The following is a 19,747-nucleotide window of genomic DNA, read 5'->3' as shown; positions in this document are numbered from 1 at the left end:
TGCAAAATCTGGACCCCTACAAATCAGCTGTGCTAGACAATCTGGACCCTTTCTTTCTAAAACTAGCCGCCGAAATTGTCGCAACCCCTATTACTAGTCTGTTCAACCTCTCTTTCATAACGTCTGAGATCCCCAGAGATTGGAAAGCTGCCGCGGTCATCCCCCTCTTCAAAGGGGGTGACACTCTAGATCCAAACTGCTACAGACCTATATCCATCCTGCCCTGCCTTTCGAAAGTATTTGAAAGCCAAGTTAACAAACAGATCACCGACCATTTCGAATACCACCGTACCTTCTCCGCTATGCAATCCGGTTTCCGAGCTGGTCATGGGTGCACTTCAGCCACGCTCAAGGTCCTAAACGATATTATAACCGCGATTGATAATAGACAGTACTGTGCAGCCGTCTTCATCGACCTGGCCAAGGCTTTCGACTCTGTCAACCACCGCATTCTTATTGGCAGACTAAATAGCCTTGGTTTCTCAAATGACTGCCTCGCCTGGTTCACCAACTACTTCTCAGATAGAGTTCAGTGTGTCAAATCGGAGGGCCTGTTGTCTGGACCTATGGCAGTCTCTATGGGGGTGCCACAGGGTTCAATTCTTGGGCCGACACTTTTCTCCGTGTATATCAATGATGTCGCTCTTGCTGCTGGTGACTCTCAGATCCACCTCTACGCAGAAGACACCATTTTGTATACATCTGGCCCTTCATTGGACACTGTGTTAACAAACCTCCAAACGAGCTTTAATGCCATACAACACTCCTTCAGTAGCCTCCAACTGCTCTTAAACACTAGTAAAACTAAATGCATGCTTTTCAATCGAACGCTGCTGGCACCCGCCCACCCGACTAGAATCACCACTCTTGACGGGTCTGACCTAGAGTATGTGGACAACTACAAATACCTAGGTGTCTGGTTAGACTGTAAACTCTCCTTCCAGACTCACATAAAGAATCTCCAATCCAAAGTTAAATCTAGAATCAGCTTCCTATTTCGCAACAAAGCCTCCCTTCACTCATGCTGCCAAACATGCCCTCGTAAAACTGACTATCCTACCGATCCTTGACTTCGGCGATGTCATTTACAAAATAGCCTCCAACACTCTACTCAGCAAATTGGATGTAGTCTATCACAGTGCCATCCGTTTTGTCTCCAAAGCCCCATACGCTACCCACCACTGTGACCTGTACGCTCTTGTTGGCTGGTCCTCACTACATGTTCGTCAGTCAAACCCACTGGCTCCAGGCCATCTATAAATCACTGCTAGGCAAATCCCCGCCTTATCTTAGCTCATTGGTCACCATAGCAGCACCCACCCGTAGTCTGCGCTCCAGCAGGTATATCTCACTGGTCATTCCCAAAGCCAACACCTCCTTTGGCCGCCATTCCTTCCAGTTCTCTGCTGCCAATGACTGGAACGAATTGCAAAAATCTCTGAAGCTGGAGACTCTTATCTCCCTCACTAACTTTAAGCATCAGTTGTCAGAGCACCTTACCGATCACTGCACCTGTACACAGCCCATCTGAAATTAGCCCACCCAACTACCTCATCCCTATATTGTTATTTATTTTGCTCTTTTGCACCCCAGTATCTCTATTTGCACATAATCTCTTGTACATCTAGCATTCCAGTGTTAATACTATTGTAATTATTTTGCACTATAGCCTATTTATTGCCTTACCTCCATAACTTGCTATATTTGCACACACTGTATATATATTTTCTGTTGTATTTTTGACTTTATGTTTTTTACCCCATATGTAACTCTGTGTTGTTTTTATCACACTGCTTTGCTTTATCTTGGCCAGGTCGCAGTTGTAAATGAGAACTTGCTCTCAACTGGCTTACCTGGTTAAATAAAGGTGAAATAAATAAAATAAATAGTGGACAACCTTGTTTCACTCCTCTTGACAGTTTAAAACTTTCTGAGAAATAGCCATTATTTACTATTTTACACCTAGGGTTACTATACATGATTTTAACCCAATTTATAAGAGATTGTCCAAAATTGAAATGCTCCAGGCATTTATATATAAACCCCAGTCGTACTTTATCAAATGCCTTTTCGAAGTCTGCTATGAATAGTAGGCCTGGTTTCCCAGATTTTTCATAGTGTTCTATTGTTTCCAGTACTTGCCTTATATTATCTCCAATGTATCGCCCATGTAATAACCTGTCTGATTAGAATGAATAATGTCCGACAATACCTTTTTAATTTTTGCATCACAACACTGAAGTGTAAGGGGCCTCCAATTTTTTTAATGGACTGGATCTTTATATTTTCCATTTGTATCCTGTTTCAGTAATAATGAAATCAGACCTTCTTCTTGAGTGTCTGATAATCTACCATTTACATAGGAGTGGTTAAAACATGCTAATAACGGTCCTCTGAGTATATCAAAAAAGGTTTGGTATATCTTGACTGGTATGTCATCCAACCCTGGAGTTTTCCCAAACTTAAAGTCTTTAATTGCATCCAGAAGTTCCTCCTCTGTAATTTCACTTCACATGATTATTTCTGCATGGCTGTTAATTTTACATTATCAATAGAAAAAAAATCTCTACAATTTGCTTCAGTTAGAGGAGATGGAGGCGACTGAAACTAAAACATATGCTTAAAGTACTTTGTTTCCTCCTTCAAAATATCATTTGGTGAATCATGGGTGACTCCGTCATTTGTAACCAGTTTCAATAAATTCTATCCACTGGTATTTCTGTTAAATAACACAGACATACACAGTAGCAGAAAAAGACACAAAGAAACAAGCCCTGAGTCAGGGACAAGCTTCTTTGCAGGAACCACTGCTGTCCTAGCCATTGGTGCTGTGCATGCTACAGTGGCAGGTTACACAGCAATGATTTAGAACCTGTTAGTGACAATATACCGTACTGTCCTCAGGAGCCAGAAGGACATTGGTCAATGACAGTGAATGTGAAGTCAATACAGTAATCTACCGACACATTGGTCATGTCCGAAATCTGTCTTGACTACTACTTACTAAAACTACATACTGTGTACTAATCGTCCTACGCACTATTTAAAATGTACTGTTTAGTAAAAATGTATGCAGTAGGCTAAGCAAATATCAATCCATACTGTCCATACTCTCACCATTTCATGGTACATTCTGTACATTGATTCTGTACATTGAGTCTTTGAAAGAAACACATTCAGGAAAAATTCAGGAGGGAAAACCAGAGATGTAACTGAGTATTTATGTGAGCTTCACATTTACATGCTTCTGTGTGTGGCCTTCCTTGTGTGTGTTTATTATGAGTTTACATACTTCTGAATATGTGTGCGTGTGTGTGTATGCGTGTGTGTTTGAGCGCGTTTGTGGGTGTTTGTATGTGTGTCCGGTTACATCTCCCCAGCAGGTTGATAAGTCCTGTGGCTCCACACTCATCTGTAGAGAGCTCTCTAGGGTCCATCTCTCCCCCCTACTTCCCTTTCCCCATCCTCTCTCTCTGCTCACACAGGCAGAAATCAGAAAAGTCCTCTTTGTCCACTAATATGGATGGGGCTGGAGCTTCTAAATTCAGTTGAAAATAAGGCCCAGACAGCCAGCGGGGGTTTGAGGAGGACTGAGAGACTAAAAATAAAGTTGTAACCTGTCCATGATTCTGCTGGAGGGGGTGAGAGAGTAAGCTTGCCTATGCCCTCTCGCCGTGCAATGTACTGCACTATACAGTTTGGAATCATAACTTGAGATACATACTGAACTGAAGTACATACCTCACACTTTTGAATAAATCACACACAGACATCAATGGAAGATGGGCAGATAAGCTGGAGCTATACAGTACATGCACATATCTCAAGTGAGGACTGAGGCAATAATGAGTTAGTCTACTTGTATTCAGTGGACACAATATACCTCAGTAACGAGAGAAAACAGAAGCATGGTTCCACACAGAATGGGCGTGTTGACTTTTTCTTACCCAATGGGAGCTTTAGGTCTAATACACTGGCATGCAACAGTCATGCTCTGAAGATCGGGTTACCCTGGCATGCAATCCGGTAAGTCAACCCCCGCCTGTGTCAGTCCAGGGTCTCAACACGTCTAGATGGCGAGTGAACGAGTGAACCATTCCCCAATAGCTTTCAGAAGAGCCGTGGGCAGAAAGGATAGATGTGTGTGTGTGTTCACATCAAAGTAGCTTAGATCATCCCTGATTTGCCTCGTGTGAGCAGCAGCCAGACGCAAGGAGGTTATCCTCGGTCACCATGACTACAGCGTTCTCAGCTGCCCCTTTCCGAAAGAGAGCGCGCAGCATTTCCTGTTTACGGATGGGGATATCTGTCTTCCAATCATCTGCCTCCCAGTGGGTATTACTCCCAACCTTCTGCTCTTTCTGTTGTTTCCACCCAAGGCCAAACAAGAAGGGGAAACATGATTCTCCCTCCCTGATCTTCTCACGAACTCCTTCAATATTTATGATGATGATGATTAGGTAAGGATGTTTGTATGTGAAATGTGAATTTCTGATGACACAGTTTGTTAATATTGATTTGATTTACTGTAATTCTTGGGTATGTTGGCATTGTACAACCGTTCTTTACTTTGGCATGTCGGCACACAATGGCAACAAGAGACAGGGTTTAATATGATTAGTGATTTTCTTCTGAAAGCTATCGAGAAGAGTCTCCAATAGTCCCTCATTGGGACTGGGCTTGGTTCACTGAGAGGGTAAGAGGGGGGATGGGTATCCTGCCCAGTGCAGGACAGAGAGTGAGAGCATTGGAACGCAATGGGGGAGGTTGATGGGGAACAGTTTTGGGAGGATGGGGCTTTGGGGTCAGGGGTCAATAATAGAGAGTGTTGGTCCCCACCTGGCCACACTTTGTTGCGATCTGATGAAGAAAAGCAATAATAAACAGAACACACACAAACACGTCATAAACCACATAGAACAAACAAAAAGCACAGAAGAAATGATGTCTGCTTCATAGAGACAAAGAAAAGGCAGAAATATACAGAAACACTAAGCAAAATAAATACTTTAAGCCACATTAAGACAGTATTAATAATGCTGTTGAAGAGAGGAAGAGATATAGTGGCTGGCGTTAGTTAGCCTTAAGACTTAATACTGAACATTAAAACACATCAGTAAGAGACAAATAATGACAAGCAAACGGAAGCATTTAACTCACTTCAAGTCAAGAGCAAAAAAGAGAAGAAACCTAACATAGACTGATGTGAAAATGACAGCTTTAGGGGGTTTCTGACAAGAAGACATAGGCTACGTCCCAAATGAAACCATACATAGTGCACTACTTTTGACCAGAACCATATGGGACCTGGTCAAAATAAGTGCACTATATAGGGAATAGGGTGCCATTTGGGACTTTTTTTTTTCCTGACAGGAGGTTTTCCAGTGAGATGACATCAAGGAAGAGAAGACATGACATTCGACAAGAGACACATCTGAGAGTGCCATCTATCTATCTGTCTATCTAAATGTGAATCTATAGATATATAGGCTAGTTAAGCAAACGGACTGAGCAATGAGAGTGAGGCTGCTGGCTGCAGTCATGCTACACTACATACCTACAGTATACACTGGACATAGGCCCCGCTGCCTCGTATGGACAGGCAATGATAGACAGACAGACAAGTAAACGGGCAAGAAAGACGACACAGACAGGGACAAGCAAGAATGCAGGCAATCACAAAGGCATTACCCCATGAAGCTCCTGAAAGCAATCCAAGCCACAAAAGAGAAAGATGGAGGGACAGTTTGAAAGAAAGGGGAAAGAGACAGAGTCAGCGACACAGAAAACCACAGAGGAAACCATCAATACACAGTAGGCTACTGCCCAGAAAAAGAGAGAATAGGCTAGAAGGAGAGAGAAGAAAAACAACTGCAATACAGATGTGGTACAATTTGCTACTTCAGAGATTATTACACGTTAGCCCCATCGTGACACCACTGGGTGCAAAACAATTGAATGAGCTGGCAGAGAAAACACCATTTCCTTTTACTCCAGAGATGCAGATGGCTGGTCGGCATGCTTGAAAATACTGGTTTTCACCTTCCTTTATTGTCTTTGTGTGTGTATGTGTGTGTGCTTGTGCTTCTGCGTGTGTATGTCTGAGACTGTGTGTGTGTGTTACTTGCCATAGAAGCACCTGATGACTTTCCGTCTCAGTACCCCAGGGAGGGAGAGAGGAACAGCTGTACATTAGCACTATGAGGAACCCACGGTGCCCCCCTACCCAGCTCAACCTCACGCTCATTGATCAAATCACACACGCGGCATTAGTACACAGATAGGAGGGGGGTTATGATAGGCTAAGAGAAGAGTTTGAGCAACAATTTAGACACAATAATCACAGGCAAGGGAGTTTGGAGCTCCTGAGAGGTGTACAGAGTGGTTGGCTTTGGAGAATGTTTGGGGGAACTGTATAGTTTTAAAACAGTCCTTGCATCCATGGTTCTCTTTGAATTCGAAAGGGGTTACATTTCTCCAGCCCCATCCCTCAGCTGTTACCCAAAACAAGTGGTGAGGTGACTGATTTGTTGTTTTTGGAATCCCAGATTGCCACTTTAACCTCTTCTACAGCTGCCATAGGAACATACAATGTAAGTGTGTACTTACGAGCAGGCGAATGCCACCAGAGCTCCACTGACCACGATAAAGTCCAGGATGTTCCACAGGTCGCGGAAGTAAGAACCAGGATGGAGGAGCAGTCCCAGGTCTATCATCTACACACAGGGTTGAAGATACAGTGGGGGGGAAAAGTATTTAGTCAACCACCAATTGTGCAAGTTCTCCCACTTAAAAAGATGAGAGAGGCCTGTAATTTTCATCATAGGTACACATCAACTATGACAGACAAAATGAGATTTTTTTTTCCAGAAAAACACATTGTAGGATTTTTAATGAATTTATTTGCAAATTATGGTGGAAAATAAGTATTTGGTCAATAACAAAAGTTTCTCAATACTTTGTTATATACCCTTTGTTGGCAATGACACAGGTCAAACGTTTTCTGTAAGTCTTCACAAGGTTTTCACACACTGTTGCTGGTATTTTGGCCCATTCCTCCATGCAGATCTCCTCTAGAGCAGTGATGTTTTGGGGCTGTCGCTGGGCAACACAGACTTTCAACTCCCTCCAAAGATTTTCTATGGGGTTGAGATCTGGAGACTGGCTAGGCCACTCCAGGACCTTGAAATGCTTCTTAAGAAGCCACTCCTTCGTTGCCCGGGCGGTGTGTTTGGGATCATTGTCATGCTGAAAGACCCAGCCACGTTTCATCTTCAATGCCCTTGCTGATTGAAGGAGGTTTTCACTCAAAATCTCACGATACATGGCCCCATTCATTCTTTCCTTTACACGGATCAGTCGTCCTGGTCCCTTTGCAGAAAAACAGCCCCAAAGCATGATGTTTCCATCCCCATGCTTCACAGTAGGTATGGTGTTCTTTGGATGCAACTCAGCATTCTTTGTCCTCCAAACACGACGAGTTGAGTTTTTACCAAAAAGTTCTATTTTGGTTTCATCTGACCATATGACATTCTCCCAATCCTCTTCTGGATCATCCAAATGCACTCTAGCAAACTTCAGACGGGCCTGGACATGTACTGGCTTAAGCAGGGGGACACGTCTGGCACTGCAGGATTTGAGTCCCTGGCGGCGTAGTGTGTTACTGATGGTAGGCTTTGTTACTTTGGTCCCAGCTCTCTGCAGGTCATTTACTAGGTCCCCCGTGTGGTTCTGGGATTTTAGCTCACCGTTCTTGTGATCATTTTGACCCCACAGGGTGAGATCTTGCGTGGAGCCCCAGATCGAGGGAGATTATCAGTGGTCTTGTATGTCTTCCATTTCCTAATAATTGCTCCCACAGTTGATTTCTTCAAACCAAGCTGCTTACCTATTGCAGATTCAGTCTTCCCAGCCTGGTGCAGGTCTACAATTTTGTTTCTGGTGTCCTTTGACAGCTCTTTGGTCTTGGGCATAGTGGAGTTTGGAGTGTGACTGTTTGAGGTTGTGGACAGGTGTCTTTTATACTGATAACAAGTTCAAACAGGTGCCATTAATACAGGTAACGAGTGGAGGACAGAGGAGCCTCTTAAAGAAGAAGTTACAGGTCTGTGAGAGCCAGAAATCTTGCCTGTTTGTTATTGACCAAATACTTATTTTCCACCATAATTTTCAAATAAATTCATTAAAAATCCTACAATGTGATTTTCTAAGATTTTTCTTTCTCAATTTGTCTGTCATAGTTGACTTGTACCTATGATGAAAATTACAGGCCTCTCTCATCTTTTTAAGTGGGAGAACATGCACAATTGGTGGCTGACTAAATACTTTTTTCCCCCACTGTATAGGGAAGATGATTGAATATATAGGGAAGATGATCCCCATTAAACTACTAGTACTAACAGTTTGCAATCTCACCCTCTAAAACAGTGTAAGTGTCCAAGGGATAAAAGTTACCACTCCAGTAAAGAGCCCTGATATTGGATGTAGTACTTAAAAAGGAACCAGATATCTTCCTTCCACCTTGAGGCAGCTTTGCAGTGCTGTTATTTTGAGCTGCAACCTCAGAGAGTACCTCTGTGTATGCTATTTAAACTGAGGAAACTGTCCAATGTCCATTTCCAACACGTTCCCCAGTATGACATTGACCTCTCACCTTAATCACCATCTCAAAGGTGAACACTCCTGTGAAGACGTAGTCCAGATATTTGAGCACCTGCAAGAGGACATGATGGTGAGAAATGATTGAACCTTCTGACAGAAGTCACACAGCCTGTCTTCTTTACTCTTCCCCAAGACATAAATGCAAGTGAACAGCAAACCTGGTTTCAAAAAACAAATAAAGCAACACCTCAAGGCACAACGCCTCTCCCCCGTGTGACCTACTTGTTGTGTGTATGACTGGCATGTGCAGTACCAGTCAAAAGTTTGGACACACCAACTAATTCAAGGGTTTTTCTTAATTTTTACTATTTTCTACATTGTAGAATAATAGTGAAGACATCAAAACAATGATATAACAGATATGGAAGCATGTAGTAACCAAAAAAGTGTTAAACAAATCAAAATATATTTTAGATTTTAGATTCTTCAAAGTAGCCACCATTTGCCTTGATGACAGCTTTGCACACTCTTGGTATATATTATGATTTCTTTAACACTTTTTTGGTTACTACAAGATTCCATTTGTGTTATATCATAGTTTTGATGTCTTCACTATTATTCGACAATGTAGAATATAGTAAAAATAAAGAAAAACCCTTGAATGAGTTGGTGTGTCCAAACTTTTGACTGGTACTGTACAGACTCCAGTAAGACTAGCTGTCGCCATTGGCGTCGGCTAATGGGGATCCTAATAAATCAAAATCAAAAAGCAGGCAATAGCCTTAGCAGCACTCAGCTCATGTTTGTTCCAACTGAGCCCTTCACTAGAATGCTAATAAGTTACGCCTGTCTTTTTGAAGACCCAAATGAACTCAAAAATACTTTACAGAAATACTGTGCACTCTCACACAGTCTAACTGTCAGGTGATATTAGCAGAAATTCTAGAAGCTTCTGTCAGCTCAATCAGGCATAATGAATCAGCTAGTCAGTCAGTTAGTCAGTCAGTCGGAATGAGGACCAGAGGGGGTTGTGGGATTTGGAGGCAATCTAAGTCCAAATTCCTTTAGCGCTAGTAGGGACTGCTCCTCACGCCTCTGTACCTGTAAAGGACCCAAATACCCAGCAGCCCAGTGTGTGTGTGTGTATGCCCGCCTGTGTGCATGCCTGTGTGTGTGTATGTGTGTGTGTGCACTTGCAGGACTCACGTTATTGCGGGGTGCATTGGCCTGCACAGGGTCCTCAGCAGCCAGGGCTATGCTGCTCATGGTGATGACCGACAGGATACACATCTCAAAGTAACGCAGGTTCACCACGTAGTGACACAGCCGACGCACCCTGAACAGCACAGCACAGGTCATCTCACTGAGTTCACTCAACACACCCTCCCAAAACACTAACAGAACACTGAGTTGGACTCAATACAGTAATGCAGAAAAAGTCTTACTGCCTTTATAGGTAGAATTATCACTGTTATACTGCACATGATATGAGCAAGATCAATTAGAGCCAGTAGGTTCGCTGTCTCAGGGCCTGACTTACGGGTTGGTCTGTCCGAACACAAACATGGAGCTGTAGGGAAGAATGTGTTTGGGGCCGTTCTTCAGCTCTTCCTCATCCTCCTCCAAGTTCTTCTTCTCCTCGTTCAGGGGGAGGCTCTCACAGTCTATGTTATTCACTATCAGACAGAGAGAGAGAGAAAGAGAGAGAGAGAGAGAGAGAGAGAGATGGAAAGAAATGGAAAGAGAGAGAGATGGAAAGAGAGAGAGAGAGAGAGAGAGAGAGAGAGAGAGAGAGAGAGAGAGAGAGAGAGAGAGAGAGAGAGAGAGAGAGAGAGAGAGAGAGAGAGATATTGACTGAAGTGTTTCCCCTGCAGCCCATGGCTAACAGGAGCATTACACAGTGTGGTACTGACTGGGGTACTGACTGGGTTGCTGACTGAGGTACAGAATGAGGTACTGACTGGGGTACTGACTGGGGTACTGACTGGGGTACTAACTGGGGTACTAACTGGGATACTGACTGGGATACTGACTATGGTACTGACTGAGGTTCAGACTGAGGTACTGACTGGGGTACTGACTGGGTATGATGGTGGTCTCTCTGGGCAGGGCGGTGATGGTGACAGGGATGTGGACAGTGTTGCTGTTGAGGCCTGCCTGGCTGGCTCTGTGGCTGTTCTTCTGGTTGTCTGCATCCTCCTGCTTCTCTCCGGCCTGCAGACCTGCAGAAGGCTGCACTGGGCTGGTGGCCAGGCTCTCCCCTTGAGCGTCCAACTGTCTGTCCCTGCAGAACAAGCCAGTGCACATTAGTGAAGCTCTGAGGTGATGACTTGACAATAGTAAAAAGATGTCACTAAAGCACATTGAAAATGTGCTGGTCACTCACCTGTGTCCCTGGTCCCTATCTCCATCTCTCTTTCCATTCTCTCTGCACTCCTCTCCATCCAGAGTTGACTGGGCCATGCGGGAGCGGTATCTCCTCCTCTCTCCGTACCCCTCTCCGTTCCCCTCCTTGTGCCCCCGGCCCTTCCTTTCCCCTCTGGCCCCGTTAGCCAGGGCCCCGTTCCCCTCTCGGGGCTGTCTGTGGGAGTGGTGGTGGTGGTGGTGCTCCCTCTCCTCCCCCCCTCCGTTCACCCCCTCCTCCGGGGATCCAGCCTGGTGATGGTGCCTGTGGCCCTGGCCCCCCTCTCGACTATGGCTCCTCTCCCCCTTGCCTTCTTTGGGCCGGGGCCCGCCTGGGTGGTAGTGGTCCCTACTGCGGCTGTGGTGGGTGTGATGCCTGCTCTCCCCGTTCTCCCCATTCCTCTCCCGGTGGCGGTGGTGCTTGCGGAGTTGTGGGCCGTGGGTGTCTCCTCCCTCTTGCTGGTGGTCTGCTCCGTCTCTGTCCTCCTTGGGGGGTCGGGGTTTGTCCCCATTGCCTGGCTCCACAACTAGGGGGCGGTCGTTGTGGGTCTTCATTTCGGGGCGCAGGTGGAGGGCGGAGGAGACACGCAGGCGTTCCTCTGGGTCCAGCTCGTTGAACAGAGCCTCTGAGCTGGCCCTCAAGTTGTTTTGACGCAGCTGGTTGGTACGCTGCTCCCACACCGACATCATCTTATTGGCTCTCTGCTGTTCCTTACTGCAGGGTGGATGGACAGGAAAGGGGATGGAAACTTGTCATTTGTCAAATGTAAACATGCTCACCCAAACCCTCTACAGGTTCACACATGGGCTGCGTCTGAAATGGCACCCTAAGCCTTATATAGTGCACTACTTTTGGCCAGAGCCCTGGTCAAAAGCAGTGGACTATGGATTAGGGTGCCATTTGGAATCCATGGCCATGTCTGAGGGACCATGGTTACCATAGTGATGCTTTTCTGTGAGGTCTAACAGGCATGTGAGAACATGTGATGGGTTGCATGAATGATGTCATTTTCTCCTTGCGTATGAATCTTGCTTCACCGATTCATGTGAGTTACTACTATGAATGGAAACAGTTAAGAATGACAATTCTCCAGTATTGTGAGTAGCCAGTACTGACCTGCATAATGGGTCTGCCAGCTGTCATCTCCACCCCCTACCACCAGTATCCAAAAATACCTCACATGTTGACCTTCTAGTTACTTTATTCTCCGAAAGGTGAGCTATCTTGCATGACAGACTGGAACATTTGAATAAACACGGAGAACAGGAAAAATTGGGCTGGTTTTAAGTAACATTAAAGGAATTATCCACTCAAAAACTATATTTTGGTATTTATTTGAGTAGTCTACTGTTGACACAGTCCCAAAATGTTGTGCATGTCAGCAATCAAGTTTTCAAGATATACAACTTTAAAAACGCAAATTGTCACAGCCAGTGTGATGCGTTTTGCATCATATGAAGCAAAACTCATCATACCGGCTGTATTTCTGCATGCTTGAACGGCAATAGCTCAGATACACATGAAAACCCAAGGAATCAATAGAACATCGCTTAGAGATGCACGAAAACAATATAACATTCATAATGGGTGAATCTTTCCTTTAATACCAAGGCCAAAATCTAGTGGATTAGTGTGGAGATGGGAGAGAAATTATAGATTTCAAGTAACCCTTTGTGTTCCTTCTGTCATGGGATATGGTAACATCCATAGAATTAGGAATTTGAATACAAGAATGGACAAAAAAGGTCAGTGATTTTGGTAATGGGGTTGGCAAGCCGGTGGTCAACCAGCACTGTGATAAGATGTTGAGTAAAACAATGTATTTGAAGATTATCTGCACAGTATGTTTGTTAGATAGCTAGCCAGCCAGTTTAAGTGGAATGATTTAAATAATGTGTCTAATTAACTGCCAATATCCCTCAGCCAACATTCCATGCAAACAATGTAGTCAATCCACAGCCAAACACTGGTTGACATCAGTTGATTATAGGACTTAGACAAGTTATAAATGCATCAAGTACTGATATTGTATCATATTATAACACTCACAGCTTTAAAAGAAAACAAACATTGATGGTCTGTTTACATATATTTTAGAGGTTATTTATACAGACAACCTGTGTAAACTGTATTAATAATTATATGACAATATTTTAAGTTGACAACAATTCTATAATACAATTTCTGATATATCACATGCCTTACTTAATTAAGTAAAAGAGGGACATGCATCACCTATTCCTCTACTGCCATTCATTCCAATTAAACTGGTTTGGATTTCTCTCTGACCACAATGGCTGCCATTTTCATACCGTTCAGGAACTTTGAGGGTTTATGACATAGCCCCCTAGAAATCTAATAGGATCTCGATGGTATCATCATGATATGAACAAGTCACGATCCTAAGGAATAATTTAAATGATGGTTTCTATGTACATATGTTTTTAGATGTGGTTGACTATATGAATTTGTGTGTACAGTATGAATGTATGTGCAGACTTATGTATGTATGTATGACTAGAAAAATTGCATCCTTTGTGTCACCTGTACCTCAAGACTCGACGGGCGGGGGAGTAGATAAAACTCCTAAAAGATAACAGACAGACAAAAAAGCAACAGACAGACAGACAATCAAAGTATGCAAAACATAGACAAGTAAGAAAGACATATCAGCGACAAACGGACATGTTAGTGAAAGATGTGCTCTTGTTATGAGAGAGAAATCACAGTGAACACACACACACACACACAAAACAAACACACACACAGAGAGAGAGAGAGAGAGAGAGAGAGAGAGAGAGAGAGAGAGAGAGAGAGAGAGAGAGAGAGAGAGAGAGAGAGAGAGAGAGAGAGAGAGAGAGAGAGAGAGAGAGAGAGACTAGCACCATCAGCACCACACCACAACATTTAGAAATATGTGTTGTTACTAATTGGTAACAAATGATAACGAAGTGTCAGGTAAGCAGCAAATCGACAATTTCATTGTCTAGTTTGGCAGACTACCACTTGGCTACTGTACTATGTAGTTTGGCCCTCACTCATAATGTGTTGAAAAAGAGATACCGGGGCATAAAAAAACACAAGCTGTAAAACTGTCTGGGGAATTGACTGAGCACCAAGACAATATATATTTATATAAAAAGTATTCACTCTAAAGCTCAGGTTACACTCATCACTTCAGGCGTCAACACAGTGCAGATGAAACCTGGCACTATGCACAATTACATATTCAACATTCAGAAATACACATACACATTTACACACATGCACACATTTACACACACGCATTTACACGCTGGCATTACACACACAAGCATTTACACACACACACACACACACACACACACACACACACACACACACACACACACACACACACACACACACGCACGCACGCAAATACACACAGTGTCATTATTTATTAAAATCTCACTCTATAGTGACAGCCACCAGTGAATCACCAGTGGATTCTCCAGTTTCAAGCATATCTCAACACTGGGAGGACTCATGGAGAGAGTGATGAATAGAGGGATTGGGAAGGCTAGGTGGAGTATGAGGCTAAAGGAGAGATGGAGAAGTGGATGGGGAGAGGGAAGAGGGGGTTTCAGAATTGGAAGGAGGGGAAAGAAGAGGAGGAGCAAGGCTAACGGGGGGGCAGAGGGAGGCAGGTTTGGGGGAGGAGAAGAGAGGGGGTGAGAATATTGTAACAGAGAGCAAAAACTCACGGTGAATGTACGCTGGAGACAGACGAGCTGCGAGAGAGTACGTCTCGATTTTGCTTTACAAAACTGCACATGCAGAAATAAAACAAAAAGACAAATGAAAGAAAGGAAGGAAGGATGAGACACAAACCAAAAGGATGTGGTGGGCAGAGGTGGAAGTCAGTCAAACTCCTCCATAAAGTGTCTGTCTGTCTGTCCACCTGTCCCCTCCACGATCACGAAGGACTAGTCTAACAGAGCTACAACTATAGTAGTGGTTAACACTTCAGCAATGGGAGTAGTGTAGCATACACAGTATAGATAGTTTGTAGTCCTGTAATACTGTACTTTGTGGTACTGTACACCACACACTGTTACATAATGTGGTCAAGTGACTACCAGGAGTGGAATATTGGGGAAAATATAAAAAATTGATACTAAACCCCTTCACTGAAGTGTTACCAAAGACATCAGACTGAAAACATTCTGAAGAAATAACACAAGTCAACGTAATGAGAGAAATGGTATCAAAGTGGATTTACAAAGTTCAATCCACAATGGGTTTACAAAGCCTTTCAAACGTTAGATCAATCAGACAGACAATGGTCTTCGTTAAAAACGTCATGACTACTTTTGTGAATAAAATATGATTATGGATTCACATCATCAAGAGTAAAAAGCTTTGTAAAATAGCACATTATGCAGATACAGTACCAGTCAAAAGATTGGACACACCTACTCATTCAAGGGTTTTTCTTTATTTGTACTATTTTTTACATTGTAGAATAATAATGAAGCAATCAAAACTATGAAATAACACATATGAAATCATGTAGTAAATAGAAAAGTGTTAAACATATCAAAATATATTTCATAATATAAATCTCCAATTTGGACTCCAGACCAAAGGACACAATTTCACCGGTCTAATGTCTATTGCTCGTGTTTCTTGGCCAAAGCAGGTCTCTTCTTATTATTGGTGTCCTTTAGTTGTGGTTTCTTTGCAGCTATTCGACCACGAAGGCATGATTCACACAATCCCCTCTGAATAGTTGATGTTGAGATGTGTCTGTTACTTGAACTCTGTGAAGCATTTATTTGGGCTGCAATTTCTGAGGCTGGTAACTCTAATTAACTTATCCTCTGCGGCAGAGGTAACTCTGGGTCTTCCTTTCCTGTGGCGGTCCTCAGGAGAGCCAGTTTCATCATATTGCTTGATGGTTTTTGCGACTGCACTTGAAGAAACTTTCAAAGTTCTTGAAATTTTCTGAATTGACTGACCTTCATGTCTTAAAGTAATGATGGACGCAACATGGCGCCGGAGGGGAGGGCTGCCGTTTTATGGACTCTTAACCAACCATGCTATTTTGTGTGTTTTTTCGCATTGTTTGTAACTTATTTTGTACATAATGTTGCTGCTACCTTCTCTTATGACCGAAAAGAGCTTCTGGACATCAGAACAGCGATTACTCACCTTGAAATTGACAAATAATTTTTCTTTAATGAGTCGGACGAGAGGGATTTGCTCCAGACACCCGACAGGGCCCTCATCCCCGTCATTCGCAGTAGAAAGAAATAGAGATATCGCGATACGGGTGCCTGGTAAGGAGCCGGCGACGAGTGGCTAATCTTCCTTTGCCATCGATACTATTGGCCAACTTACAATAGCTTGATAATAAAGTGTACGATCTACAAGCACGTATATCCTACCAACGGGACATAAAAAACTGTAATATCTTATGGTTCACCGAGTCGTGGCTTAACGAAGACATGAATAACATACAGCTTGCGGGTTATACACTGTATCGGCAGGATAGAACAGCAGCATCTTGTAAGACAAGGGGTGGCGGTCTATGTATATTTGTAAACAACAGCTGGTTCACGATATCTAAGGAAGTCTCAAGGTTTTGCTAACCTAAGGTAGAGTATCTCATGATAAGCTGTAGACCACACTATCTACCAAGAGAGTTTTCATCTATATTCTTCGTAGCTGTCTATTTACCACCACAAACCGATGCTGGCACTAAGACCGCACTCAATGAACTGTATAAGGCCATAAGCAAACAGAAAAACGCTCATCCAGAGGCGGCTCTCCTAGTGGCCGGGACTTTAATGCAGGGAATCTTAAATCCGTTTTACCTAATTTCTACCAGCATGTTAAATGTGCAACCAGAGGGGGAAAAAACTCTAGACCACCTTTACTCCACACACAGAGACGCATACAAAGCTATCCCTCGCCCTCCATTTGGCAAATCTGACCATAATTCTATCCTCCTGATTCCTGCTTACAAGCAAAAACTAAAACAGGAAGCACCAGTGACTCGTCAATAAAAAAGTGGACAGACTGGAACATGTTCCGGGAGACTTCCAATGGCATTGAGGTGTACATCACATCAGTCACTGGCTTCATCAATAAGTGCATCGATGACGTCGTCATGTGACTGAACGTACATACCCCAACCAGAAGCCATGGATTACAGGCAACATCTGCACTGAGCGAAAGGGTAGAGCTGCCACTTTCAAGGAGCGGGACTCTAACCCAGAAGCTTATAAGAAATGCCCTCCTACGAACCATCATACAGGCAAAGCGTCAATACAGGACTAAGCTCGAATCGTACTACACCGGCTCCGATGCTCGTCAAAGTGGCAGGGCTTGCAAACTATTACAGACTACAAAGGGAAACACAGCCGCGAGCTGTGACACGAGCCTACCAGACGAGCTAAATTACTTCTATGCTCGCTTCGAGGCAAGTAACACTGAAACATACATGAGAGCATCAGCTGTTCCGGACCACTGTGTGATCACTCTCTCCGTAGCCGATGAGAGTAAGACCTTTAAACAGGTCAACATTCACAAGGCCGCAGGGCCAGACGGATTACCAGGACGTGTACTTCAAGCATGCGCTGACCAACTGGAAAGTGTCTTTACTGACATTTTCAACCTCTCCCTGTCTGAGTCTGTAATACCAACATGTTTCAAGCAGACCACCATAGTGCCTGTGCCCAAGAACACTAAGGTAACCTGCCTAAATGACTACCGACCCGTAGCACTCACGTCTGTAGCCATGAAGTGCTTTGAAAGGCTGGTCATGGCTCACATCAACACCATTATCCCAGAAACCCTAGACCCACTCCAATTTGCATACCACCCCAACAGATCCACAGATGATGCAATGTCTATAGTGCTCCACACTGCCCTTTCACACCTGGACAAAAGGAACACCTATGTGAGAATGGTATTCATTAACTACAGCTCAGCGTTCAACACCATCGTGCCCTCAAAGCTCATCACTAAGCTAAGGACCCTCGGACTAAACACCTCCCTCTGCAACTGGATCCTGGACTTCCTGACGGGCCGACCCCAGGTGGTAAGGGTAGGTAACAACACATCCACTACACTGATCCTCAACACAGGGGCCCCTCAGGGGTGTGCACAGTCCCCTCCTGTACTCCATGTTCACTCATGACTGCATGGCCAGGCACGACTCCAACACCATCATTAAGTTTGCCGATGACACAACAGTGGTAGGCCTGATCACAGACAACGACGAGACAGCCTATAGGGAGGAGGTCAGAGACCTGGCCGTGTGGTGCCAGGATAACAACCTCTCCCTCAACGTGATCAAGACAAAGGAGATGATTGTGGACTACAGGAAAAAGAAGAGGACCGAGCACGCCCCCATTCTCATCGACGGGGCTGTAGTGGAGCATGTTGAGAGCTTCAAGTTCCTTGGTGTCCACATCACCAACAAACTAACATGGTCCAAGCACACCAAGACAGTTGTGAAGAGGGCACGACAAAACCTATTCCCCCTCAGGAGACTGAAAAGATTTGGCATGGGTCCTCAGATACTCAAAAGTTTATACAGCTGCACCATCGAGAGCATTCTGACTGGTTGCATCACTGCCTGGTATGGCAACTGCTTGGCCTCCGACCGCAAGGCACTACAGAGGGTAGTGCGTACGGCCCAGTACATCACTGGGGCCAAGCCTCCTGCCATCCAGGACCTCTATACCAGGCGGTGTCAGAGGAAGGCCCTAAATATTGTCAAAGACTCCAGCCACCCTAGTCATAGACTGTTCTCACTGCTACCGCACGGCAAGCAGTACCTGAGCGCCAAGTCTGGGTCCAAGAGGCTTCTAAACAGCTTCTACCCCCAAGCCATAATACCCCCCCCCCCCCTCTTTTACTCTGCTGCAACTCTCTGTTTATTATCTATGCATAGTCACTTTAATAACTCTACATACATGTACATATTACCTCAATTACCTCGACTAACCGGTGCCCCCGCACATTGACTCCGTACCGGTACCCCCTGTATATTGCCTTGCTATTGTTATTTTTACTGCTGCTCTTTAATTATTTGTTACCTTTATTTCGTATGATTTTTTTGGTATTCTTTCTTAAAACTTCATTGTTGGTTAAGGGCTTGTAAGTAAATTTGATTTGATTTGACTGTCGTTTCTCTTTGCTTATTTGAGCTGTTCTTGCCATAATATGGACTTGGTCTTTTACCAAATAGGGCTATCTTCTGTTTACCCCCCTACCTTGTCACAACACAACTGATTGGCTCAAACGCATTAAGAAGGAAATCAATTCCACAAATTAACTTTTTAGAAGGCACACCTGTTAATTGAAATGCATTCCAGGTGAATACCTCATGAAGCTGGTTGAGAGAATGCCAAGTGTGTGCAAATCTGTCATCAAGGCAAAGGGTGGCTATTTGAAGAATATCAAATATAAAATATATTTTCATTTGTTTAACACTTTTTTGGTTACTACATGATTCCATATGTTATTTCATAGTTTTGATGTCTTCACTATTATTCTACAATGTAAAACATTTTAAAAATAAAGAAAAACCCTTGAATGATTAGGTGTGTCCAAACCTTTGACTGGTAGTGTATCTAAAATAAAACATTCTCTCAGAAATGGCCTGTATCAACACAGCTTTGAAATAGACTAACAAATGAACATCGTTAAGGTTTAATCATTCTACGTTACAAAGATCAAAATGAAGATCATGCAATCTGCTACAGT

At 43.8% G+C, this 19,747-nt stretch overlaps 2 protein-coding genes across 2 annotated transcripts in view; both read right to left on the bottom strand.

The window, feature by feature from the left end:
• Positions 1–5,521: 5,521 nt before the first annotated feature.
• Positions 5,522–11,095, bottom strand: LOC123481172 (probable voltage-dependent N-type calcium channel subunit alpha-1B). The gene is made up of 7 exons (XM_045208066.1): positions 10,988–11,095; positions 10,683–10,885; positions 10,142–10,277; positions 9,808–9,937; positions 8,654–8,713; positions 6,610–6,716; positions 5,522–5,703 (listed from the first exon to the last, which is right to left on the bottom strand). The coding sequence occupies exons 1-7, from the start codon at positions 11,062–11,064 to the stop codon at positions 5,688–5,690; spliced, it is 729 nt and encodes a 242-aa protein (XP_045064001.1). The 5' UTR covers positions 11,065–11,095; the 3' UTR covers positions 5,522–5,687.
• A 54-nt stretch (positions 11,096–11,149) lies between these two features.
• The window catches only part of LOC123481187 (voltage-dependent N-type calcium channel subunit alpha-1B-like), a 184,752-nt gene continuing 176,154 nt past the window's right edge, over positions 11,150–19,747 (bottom strand). Inside the window, exons 11-13 of the mRNA XM_045208278.1 lie at positions 14,731–14,793; positions 11,236–11,719; positions 11,150–11,182 (exon numbers count right to left, since the gene is read on the bottom strand). Coding sequence (XP_045064213.1) covers positions 11,150–11,182; positions 11,236–11,719; positions 14,731–14,793 — 580 coding nt within the window. The remainder of the gene's footprint in view (positions 11,183–11,235; positions 11,720–14,730; positions 14,794–19,747) is intronic.

The sequence above is a fragment of the Coregonus clupeaformis genome, chromosome 27 (genome assembly GCF_020615455.1).
Source record: "Coregonus clupeaformis isolate EN_2021a chromosome 27, ASM2061545v1, whole genome shotgun sequence".
Taxonomy (NCBI): domain Eukaryota; kingdom Metazoa; phylum Chordata; class Actinopteri; order Salmoniformes; family Salmonidae; genus Coregonus; species Coregonus clupeaformis.
The sequence above is the reverse complement of the archived record's forward strand: the minus strand, read 5'-3'. Positions and strand labels throughout refer to the sequence as shown.

Excerpts from the sequence above, each read along its gene's own strand:
- LOC123481172 (XM_045208066.1), bottom strand. The coding sequence starts at position 11,064 with ATGGCCCAGTCAACTCTGGATGGAGAGGAGTGCAGAGAGAATGGAAAG. Across the intron at positions 10,278-10,682 it reads AGAGACCACCATCATACCCA|TGAATAACATAGACTGTGAG; the intron begins GTCAGTACCCCA and ends TCTGTCTGATAG. Across the intron at positions 6,717-8,653 it reads CCTTTGAGATGGTGATTAAG|ATGATAGACCTGGGACTGCT; the intron begins GTGAGAGGTCAA and ends CCCTGTGTGTAG.